The following is a 10917-nucleotide window of genomic DNA, read 5'->3' as shown; positions in this document are numbered from 1 at the left end:
AAAAGCCAAAGCCAACAAAGGTGGGGGTGGGCCTGGGAGTGTGAGCAGCCTCTCACGTCAGATGGTGCGTTCAGGGCCCCTCCTCCGCCGGCCCTGTGCTGTGGGGAGGGCTGCACATCACCCCATTGGAAGCCCCTCCCTGGGCATGGCCACGAGGAGCAGCAGCAGCAGCAGCAGCAGCAGAGCCACCTCCAGTCAGCAAACGCCGGAGCCCTTGCAGCAACTGCAGCCTCCCATCTGAACACCTGGGACCCCCAGCACTCACCTGCTCAGGTGCAAGAGACAGAAGGACTCAGGCAGAGAGGCTGGCCTTGCAGAGCAAACAGAGCACCATGAGCCCAAGGGGACTGGAAGCACCCCTCCTCGCCTTGGTGGGGCTCCTCCTCGCCCCTCTCCTGGGACCCAGTGCTGGAGCAGGTAGGGGGGCAGGGGGGGCTCCTCTACCTTTAGAAGAGAGGGTTGCTGCGGGTGGTGTGACAAACTAAACTGAACGGAGGGGTGGAATTCCAAGCTGTAGCCCTGTTAGTCTCAAGGAGCAGCATGCGCAGAGATCTTGTAGCCCCTTTGAGGTTCATTGAAAGAAAGAAGTTGGCAGCATGAGCTTTCCATAGGCTAAAGTCTACTTCCTCAGGTGCTTTTGGTATTATTATCATGATTATTAGTATCATTTAGAGAGATCTTGTAGCCCCTTTGAGGTTCACTGAAAGAAAGAAGTTGGCAGCATGAGCTTTCCATAGGCTAAAGTCTACTTCCTCAGGTGCTTTTGGTATTATTATCATGATTATTAGTATCATTTAGAGAGATCTTGTAGCCCCTTTGAGGTTCACTGGAAGAAAGAAGTTGGCAGCAGGAGCTTTCCATAGGCTAAAGTCTACTTCCTCAGGTGCTTTTGGTATTATTATCATGATTATTAGTATCATTTAGAGAGATCTTGTAGCCCCTTTGAGGTTCACTGAAAGAAAGAAGTTGGCAGCATGAGCTTTCCATAGGCTAAAGTCTACTTCCTCAGGTGCTTTTGGTATTATTATCATGATTATTAGTATCATTTAGAGAGATCTTGTAGCCCCTTTGAGGTTCACTGAAAGAAAGAAGTTGGCAGCAGGAGCTTTAGTCTCAAAGGGGCTACAAGATCTCTCCACATGCGAAGACTGAATTGAACTAGCCTCTTCTGCCCCCCACCATGGAAGGGACTGGAGCCCTCTCCAGCTTTCAGGAGGGCAACCCAAAGTCTCCTAGGGTGGTGGTGGTGGCAGAGGACTGCTTCAAGGTGGGTACTTTAAAACTGGGGTAGGAGTGTGTTGGTGGGGATGGGGGGGAAGGTTCCCAGTTGGCACCCTCTCCTCCCTCCCTCCCATCTTCCTAGGCAGTGGTTCCCAAAGTTGGTGGTCTTCCAGATCTTTTGGACTTCAGCCCCCAGAATCCTGACCACTGGCCTGATACTTCAGGGAATTGCAGTCCAAATTACCTGGCACATCCAACACACCCCAGTCTGCCCTCCTGGCTTTATTCATGGCCCAGAGAAAAGGAGGAAAAACCTAAATGCCTTGAGTCGAAAGTGGAAGGGCCACAGTTTGTGGTCCTTCAAGTCGTTTTCTTGGCAAGATTGGTTCAGAGGAGGTTTGCCTTTTGCCTTCCTCTGAGGCTGAGAGAGTGTGTCTCTATGAAGTGGAATAATAAGGATGGAGGGGGAAGGCATGAGTGTCCCAGGCTGAGGAAAGGAAGGAGAAGGTGCGGCGCTGTGGAAGAAGAGACGTTTCATGAAAAGCTCTCCAAAGTTGGAGATGCGGGTGGAGTTCCTTCAAACTCTCTGGGGAATTTGACTGAACCTGGCAAGACTAGAGGAGGACTAGAACTCCCAGAAGCCTTGGGGTCTGAACTCATGGGTGGACCATGACTCTGGAGACCAAGGTTTGAATCTCTGCTCAGCTGTCTCCTTAGGGTTGTCATCCTGCAGCCACCCTTCTGTGGTGGTGGCCAAAAGAGAGTGAATAAGAGCATAGACCAGTGTGGTCTAGTGATCTGAATATTGGATTGCGGCTCTGGAGACCAGGGTTTGAATCCGACTGGGTGACCTCGAGTAAGTCGCACTCTTTCTCAACCTCAGAGGAAGGCACCAGCAGCCTCTCTCTGAACAAACCTGACCAAAAAAACTCCATGATAGGAGTCCATAAGTCAGAAAGGACTTGAAGGCATACAACAACAACACTGTGAAGTGCAGCCCAGGCCAAGCAGGTGAACAGAGGCAGCAAGAATGACCACCACCATGGATTTACTTTTAAGAGGAGAATGCCTACAAAGAATGTGAGGTGTGGTCTTGTTGCCTAGTGTGGCAGCAACTCAGTTGTGGGAGAAAGGAGAAGAGGATGGGCAGGGGGAGTGAATGCACAGGTTGGGTGGCATTGCAAGAATGACCACTACCATGACTTTGCTTTTGCGGGATGAATATACATTCATGACAAGTATACCAAGAATGTGGGGTGTGGTTTTGCTGCTTCGCCTCTGGCAGTGATTCAGTTGTAGGGGGAAAGAAAAGTGGATGGGTAAGCAGTGAATGCAAAGGTTGGCTGGTATTGCAAGAATGACCACCACCATGGCTTTGCTTTTAAGGGATGAATTTCTAGCAAGAGTGTGTGTGATGTGGTTCTGTTGCCTAGCATGTGGCAGCAACTCAGTTGTGGGGGGAAGAGAAGAGGATGAGAAGAGGAATGAACGCATAGGTTAGATTATGTTGCAAGAATGACCACCACAGCTTTGCTTTTAAGGGATACCAAGAATGTGGGATGTGGTTTTGTTGTTTAGCATGTGGCAGCTACTTAGTTGTGTGTGTGTGGGGTGGGGGGAGGAAAACAATGGGCAGGGAATGTATGCACAGGTTGGGTGGGGTCCCTGGAGCACGGGTGGTGGAAGGTTTAAGGTAGTTGGGCTGGAAGGTGGCACTTTTTTTTTATCTGGCGGCACTGAATCCAGCCAACCAATGCTCTGGCTTGGTCTATGGGTTCAGCCTTCCTGCCATGCTCTCCTTGTCTATCGGCTTGTGGAGAAAACGGGCCATCTCATCCACTGACATCAGCCAGTGAGAAGCCAAAGAAGAGGAAGAAAAAACACGCCTCTGCTCTGTTTCAAAAGACGCCCGCTCCACACAACGTGTCCCTTCAGGATTGCAAGCCTACTTTCTGCCCTTTGCTAGTTTGAAATCCCTTGTGTCTTGTGGGCATGGCTTGTGCAGGGTGACTGGATGTCCTAACTGCAAAAGAGGAAAAGGTGCAATAAAAATAGAGGACATTCCCAAACAAAAGCTGAAAACACTGCATGGAAATGTGCATTCATGCTTCTTAGTTATGCTCAGAATGCAGGACATTTTGCAATCCCTCTTGGTACAAGGTTGACATGGAGGACATTTCCAGGAAAAGGAGGATGTCTGGTCACCCTGGCCTTGTGGTTTCTGGACTCTTGGCAGATGTGCACCTTTAAAATCTTAAATGTCCTCCCATGAAAAATTGATGATGAAAAATAGGCTGCTTTTCAGGTTAAAAATGTTAAGGGGGAGGGTTGGGGATTTTGGAATTTTCAATGCATTTCTCTTTTAATTGTATGTTATTTTACTGATGTAATCTGCTTGGATTCCCTGAGATTAAGCAGAATATAAATTATTATTATTATTATTATTATTATTATTATTATTAAAAACTGATGATGAAAAATAGGCTGCTTTCTCCAAATACATTTCAGTAACTAGATTTACTTAAAAGAAACAACCAGATCTGATCTTGAAAGCTAAGCAGGGTCAAAACCTGGTGAATACCAGGTGTGTTGTGTTGTTGTGCCTTCAAGTCATCTCGGACTTATGTTGACCCTAAGGCCCTAACTCCGATCACAGGATTTTCTTTGCAAGTTTCATCAGAGGGGACTTGCCGTCCTCTGAGGCTGAGAGAGTGTGACTCGCCCAAGGTCACCCAGTGGGCTCCCATGGTTGAGTGCTGTAGCTTTATTTCAGAGGAGGGAACTAACCAAACCACCTCAGAGTACTCCTTGCCTAAGAAACCCCTGTAAAATCCATGGGGTTGCCATAAATCAACAGGCAACTTGAAGGCACACACATAGAGACAATAGAACAATATGACAACAAAAGTTCTTATGTTGTAGCTTTGCCCTACCAGGACAATATTTATTGTGTATCCCTACAAAAGTGTCCTTCATGCAAAGTTTTTGAAAGTTGCACATTAGTGTTTTTGAGTGAAAAGGCCCACATCTCTTGTGGGGTGGCTATTAATCATTGATGTGCCCTCTGTGCCTTCCTAATGTTTTTGCCCTTTGGAAGCAAAGTTCAAAAGGACAGTAGCACCAACTTGACTGTGCCCTAGTATTTGCTTTAATAAATGTGTTGCAGTTGTGTTTACAGAAGGAGGCTCTTGACCGTTGTGATTGGTACTCAGATGCAGTTTATTTGATTCCTATGGTCAAATGACTAGAATGTTTTAAGCTTTCACCCCAAATAATATGTTTCTCAATATTGTGTATTGGGTAGGACTTCTGAGGAATGCCTCTTATAGTAGAATTAATTGCTCTTTGGTTTGTTGTTGTTTTTTGCTGCAAGAAAACCAGAGAGAATAGAACATTTGCTATAATTTTTCAGTGGAACATTGTTCATACTACACACACACACACTTTTATCCATTTATTCTCTGGTAGAATTCAAAGATATAGCCATGTTAGTCTGTGGAATTGGTATGGAAAGAGATCTTGCAGCACCTTTGAGACTAACTGAAAGAAAAGAAGTTGGCAGCATGAGCTTTCCTAGACTTAAGTCTACTTCTAAAATGCATTTGAGGAAGGAGGCTGACGTCTACAAAAGCTCATGCTACTAACTACGGTACTTTAGTTAGTCTCAAAGGTGCTACATAATCTCTCTACAAAATTGTCTGGGTTAATGCACTGCAATCAGTCTTGTTAGATGGGCTTAAATAGATGTCTTAGGCTCCTTACAGACAGGCCAAAATAAAGCTGCTTTGGGTCACTTTGGAGGTATGCTGTTTAAATGTTGTATGCGTCGTAAGAGTCTAGAAGCTGCGCCAAAGCCATGATCCCATCCTAAGGTCTGGAACGCAGCTTTGGCGCAGCTTCTGGCCTCTTAAGATGCACACATCATTTAAACAGCATACCTCTAAAGTGACCCGAAGCAGCTTTATTTTGGCCTGTCTGTATGGGGCCAAAGGTCCAAAACAAAATGCAGAACTAATCCAGTTTGAGATTGCTTTAACTGCCCTGGCTCAATGCTAGGGAATTCCAGGAACTGTAGTTTTGTGAGACATTTAGCCTTCTCTGTCAGAGGGCTCTGGTACTACAATAAACTGTAGTTCCCAGGATTCCATAGCACTGAGCCAGAGCAGTTAAAGCAGTCTCAAACTGGATTATTTATGCAGCGTGTTTTGGACCTTAATTATTCTTCTCAGGAGGCAAGCATTTAGGGACCCAAGTGCTCAGAGAAATAGAAGAACAAAGGAATGCATTGCTAAGCTGCTTGCTCTTTTCCAAAATCTTTTACTTCTCAGTCAATCACAAGTACAATGTGACAAGTTGCCTGTGCCATAAATTGACATACATTCTTTATTGAAATAAAACACTCAGCTAGGTGTACTGAATCATTTTGGACTAGATAGCCCTTGTGGTTTCTTCCAACTCTATGATTTTATGGCCTGTTACAGGCGGGTTACAAACCGCCATATAGTACGCGACGAGCGCGTACTAGGGTTAGGAAGGGGCAGTGCTTCCGCACCCCCCTAACCCTAGTACGCGCTCCAAGCGCACAAAATGGCAGCGGCTGTTCCACACGGCCGCCGCCATCTTGACGTAGCGGACGTGCTGCATTCGCACATCGTGCCCCGGAAATAACGCCATGAGCGCACGACTAGCACCACGCGGCGTCTCTTCCGGGGCCTGAGAAGGAGCGTGATTTCCGTGCTCCTTCTCTGCAGCATCTGGGAGTTTAAAGGCTGCGGCTCCCAGACGCTGCAAGCGGAGGCAGAGCCAGACCACCGCTTTTCAGCAGTCTGTAACCCGCCATTGACTGCCAAAATAAAGCTGCTTTGGGTCTCTTTGGAAGTATGCTATTTAAATGATGCATGGGTCCTAAGAGTCCGCAGGTCACGCCAAAGCCATACTCCATTCCTAAGCACTGGAGTGCAGCTTTGGTGCAGCTTCCAGATTCTTAGGATCCATGCATCATTTAAACAGCATACCTCCAAAGAGACCCAAAGCAGCTTTATTTTGGTGGTCTGTAATGATTCTAAGTGCAGAGAGCAAGTGAGTGAAGCTGAAGCTATGATAATTGCTCTTAAGCAAAAGATAGTTGAACTGTCGACATAGGATATATCAGGTGCACTTCTTTTTTGCGTATGGGGCCTTTTTAAAAATACTGTCGTGTTTTTTCAGATGTAGTCTTCTTTTGTTAACTATAAGGGAAGTATTCTCTTTACATTATTACAAATATTCCAGTAAAATAATTTCCATGTTCGGTTTTGAATATGTTTCAATGTAATCCTTAAACCAAATTTCTTAAATCGGAGGACATTTTCTCATACCTGCTAGTTAGGTTACAATACCATTTGGGGAATGCATGACTTAAGCTCAGTAAGGTGTAGGTTAGAGCAGTGACACAATCTTTCTGATGAAACTAGAAAAATAGTTTTCCCTTTATTTTTAATAAAGGGAAATAGTCATTACAGTGATTCAGAAAAGTCCCCTTGTGTTTACCCTTCTGAGTTAGCATTCTGCTTTTCTGCTAGTCCTCCTTTCCCATCATGGTGTGTGAAAATATCACTCCAGATTGAAACTAAATCAACACATGCTGGCTTTCCCCCCCAATATGTTTCTTTATCCTCTGCTTTTGTGTGTGATGTATTCCTCTCCCTGTGATTTGTATAATAACACAGGGCTATGATAGAAAGAAGAGGTAGAAGCGACTGGGTGTTGTCTCAGTTAAAGGGGTTTCTGAGCAATCAGTTGTTCATCAGAGCTAGTTTTAAGTACAGTATGTTGTTTAGGCCAGTTTACATTGGGTTGTTTTCTGGCACTAACAGTGCTTTCTCTCAGGTGGAAGTAAGTCCCATCTCAAGATCAGGATCCAGCTGAAAAAGTGTAACATGCATTGCAGTCTTAATCCCATTCATCCACCCATCAGGTTTGTGAGGCAAGAACAGGTGCAACTTGAACTGACGCATACTCATTAACTTTGCTCTTGTTTAATATCACTCTTGATGCAATTCTAAGTTCACAATTCTGTTAAAAGTGTGTGAAAACACACACACATGCTTACATGCACACTCATAAACACTAGGGGGGGAAAAGGAAGAAAATCTTCTATTACCTGGCCACATAGCCCGAAAACCCCACAAAAAACCATGGATGCCGGCCATGAAAACCTTCGACTTTACACTGTAAGAAAAGACAGTGATTTCATGAGGCATTTTAATCTCTTCTGGGTAGAGTGATCTTGTAGCACTTTTGAGACTAAGGCCCCATCACACATCAGTGGTACTTATAGGTCTACCACTGGTTCTCCACTCCAACAAAGGCATCTGAGCTCATGCTGCCAACTTTGTTCTTTCACTAAGGGCCCATACAGACAGGCCAAAATAAAGCAGCATCAGGACACTTTGGAGGTATGCTGTTTAAATGTTGCATACGTCCTAAGAGTCCGGAAGCCACACCAAAGCCACGATTTAGTCCTAAGGACTGGAGCACAGCTTTGGTGCAGCTTCCAGACTCTTAGGATGCATGCAACATTTAATCAGCATACCTCCAAAGTGTCCCGAAGCAGCTTTATTTTGGCCTGTCTGTATGGGGCCTTAGTGAAAGAACAAAGTTGGCAGCATGAGCTCAGATGCCTTTGTTGGAGTGGAGAGCCAGGGGTAGACCTATAAATACCAGTGATGTGTGAGAATGTCAATTCAAACTCAAAATCCTTTGTGTATGGAAAGAAAGTGGCAAGTGGTTGGGGTTTTTTAAAAAATTAACATCATCATCTACAGTATGTGCCTAATGAAAAGGTGCAGTTTCTTATGCAGCAGAGATACTTGAAAGGGTAAGGTGGGGTAGGGTAGGGCAATAGAGCTTCTTACCCAGAAATAGATTAATGCCAACTGAAAAATAATACATATATTTTTTTCCTGCAGGAATGTATTCTGTCCAGTTTCATCCCAGTTATTTTGAGTCTGAGGATGGCCAGCTTTTACATAATGTAGTATCTCTGCATTGGCATCCATTACATTCAAGAATGTTAAATAATGAAAATTAGTCTTTGGTTTGCCAGTGCAGTGCCTCTCATTCAAACTTAATATGAGCTCCATCTGCACTGCAGAAATAGTCCAGTTTGATAGCACTTGAACTGCCATGGCTCCATGCTATGGAATTCTGGGAAGTGTAGTTTCAGGAGACATGGGCCTTCTCTGAGAGCTCTGGTGCCACAACAAACCACAATTCCCAGGATTCCACAGCATGGAGCCATGGCAGTTAAAGTGGTATGAAACTGCATCATTTCTGCTGTGCAGATGCAGCCATAGTGAGGAAAAGTTTTCTCCACCCCTGCTAGACTTTTAAACATTCTGTTACATTTCATGTGCTCTCTAATTCCATTTGCCACTAAAAATGTTTTTCCCCTTCAAAGTATTGTGCTTCCTGTACCTCATAAAGGTGAATTGGCATAATTAACTGGAACAGAAAAAGCAGTGTTGTGCCTTTGCATTAGTTTGGTTTGAGCTTTCCCTCTCTGCTTGCTAAAGCACTTCACATGTGCTTCTCACACATTAAGTTACAGGTACTCCTAGTCCTCAGCAGAGCTTTTCCATTTTCCAGTATGTGTTAATTATAGGCTAGCTTGCTGTGTCTGTGGATCATCTAGTACTCATATCTTCAGTTTTAAGAAAAAGCAAGTTCCTAGTCCTCAGGTGAGCTCCTTTGGTTCACATTGGGGGCTCTCCTAGGCCTGTTACAGACTGCCAAAATAAAGCTGCTTCGGGTCTCTTTGGAGGTATGCTGTTTAAATGAGGCATGCATCCTAAGAATCCGGAAGCTGCATCAAAGCTGCACTCTGGTGCTTAGGAATGGAGTGTGGCTTTGGCGCGACCTCCAGACTCTTAGGACCCATGCATCATTTAAATAGCATGCCTCCAAAGAGACCCCAAGCAGCTTTATTTTGGCAGTATGTAACAGGCCCTAGATTCATTACATCTAGTCATTTTCCTGTGCTCCAAGACTACATTGAATTTATTCATGACTGAAAATTGCTTCAAGAAAACATGAATGCTGCAAACTGATTGTCCTTAAATTTGTATCTGATTAAATCTCTTCTTGCAGGGAAACATATTATTCATGTGCAAGGTATCTATTACCCAACGTGTAGGCCTTGGCTTAAAATATGGGGGTGTGTCAGGGAATTTAATTTGGATTAGATTTAATTTTGTACCTACTGCTGGTATTAGCTGGCTTGGGAACAAAAATATAGTCCCATACAGACAGGCCAAAATAAAGCTGCTTCGGGTCACTTTGGAGGTATGCTGTTTCAATGATGCATGCGTCCTAAGAGTCCAGAAGCTGTGCCAAATCTGTGCTCTAGTCCTTAGGACTGGAGCATGACTTTGGTGTGGCTTCCGGCCTTTTAGGACGCATGCATCATTGGAAGAGCATACCTCCAAACTGACTCGAAGCAGCTTTATTTTGGCCAGTCTGTAAGGGGCCTATGTTAAGAAAATAAAATCAATATTGCCATTGTGGTAACACTGCAGGCTTTGGTTTGAATGTGAAATTACTGTTCTATACAAGTTTTAAAGCTTGTATACCATTTTTTATTTTTATTGTAAAGCCTTTGTTAAAAATATTCTTTGGTGGGCCGGCTTGGGACCCTTTCTGAGAGAAAAGGGGCATGAAAATTCAATCAATCAATCAATAAAATAACTTCTCCAAACTCTTTTCCAGCCTAAGTAGCAGTTTTATGCTGCAGCATTTTATTGTAGGGCCAAATTGTGTCAGGTCACACTTTCTCAGCCTCAGAGAAAGGCAAAAGCAAACTTGCTCTGAAGAAACTTTCCAAGAAAACTCCATGACAGCTTTGCCTAAGGGTTACCATAAGTCAAAAATGACTTGAAGGCACACAACCAACAACAAAGTAGTTATTATATGCACTCCTGCACTTACACTTGGTGATTTTAAAAATACAATGTATCCCTGATGTTGGATGCACACTGTACTTTAAAACAAAACTTTACAAACTCTTGTAGATTAATATAACCATTTCCCCTTTTCTGTAGTATCTGTGTGGATAAACCCATCTTGAAGGAATATACAGTAGGCCCTTGGTATCTACTGGGGTTTGGTTCCAGGACAGGGTGACCAGATGTCCTCCTTTTCCAGGACATGCCCTACATTTCAGTCTTCTGTCTAAGAAGAATTCCAAAAATGTCATCCACTTTTAGCATGACTAAGGTCTAAAACACATTGCAGAAATCATCCAGTGTGAAACTGCTTTAACTGCCCTGGCTCAGTGCTAGGGAATTCTGGGAGCCGTACTTTTGTGAGGCATTTAGCCGCCTTTGTCAGAGAGCTCTGGTGCCACAATGAGTCAGTTCCCAGGATTCCCTAGCACTGAGTCAGCGCAGTTAAAGCATTCTCACACTGGATTATTTCTGAAGTGTAGTTTGGACCCTTGAGAAGCACAAATTTACATTTACATGAATTTGTAGAGCTTTTATTTGGTCGCGCCCTACATTTTTCTCGAATGACATTTTGTAGTGCCTAGTCCTCCTTTGCGGTTATGACATCTGGTCATCCTGTTCCAGGATCTCCTGTTTATGCCAAACTCTGTGGATGCTCAAGACCCATTATATACAATGGCAGAATAAAATGGCAAGATCGAGGTTTGCCGTT

At 44.3% G+C, this 10917-nt stretch overlaps 1 protein-coding gene across 1 annotated transcript in view; it reads left to right on the top strand.

Annotated features, from left to right (window-relative positions):
- The first annotated feature begins 209 nt into the window (after positions 1 to 209).
- LDLR (low density lipoprotein receptor) overlaps positions 210 to 10917 on the top strand; it is a 43647-nt gene continuing 32939 nt past the window's right edge. The window contains exon 1 of the mRNA XM_089489070.1: positions 210 to 417. Coding sequence (XP_089345196.1) covers positions 333 to 417 — 85 coding nt within the window. The 5' untranslated portion in view covers positions 210 to 332. The remainder of the gene's footprint in view (positions 418 to 10917) is intronic.

This window comes from Sceloporus occidentalis, unplaced genomic scaffold (assembly GCF_023333645.1).
Source record: "Sceloporus occidentalis isolate IW3139 unplaced genomic scaffold, rSceOcc1.0.p SCAF_1, whole genome shotgun sequence".
NCBI classification, from domain to species: Eukaryota; Metazoa; Chordata; class Lepidosauria; order Squamata; family Phrynosomatidae; genus Sceloporus; species Sceloporus occidentalis.
This window is presented reverse-complemented; position numbering and strand designations above follow the sequence as displayed.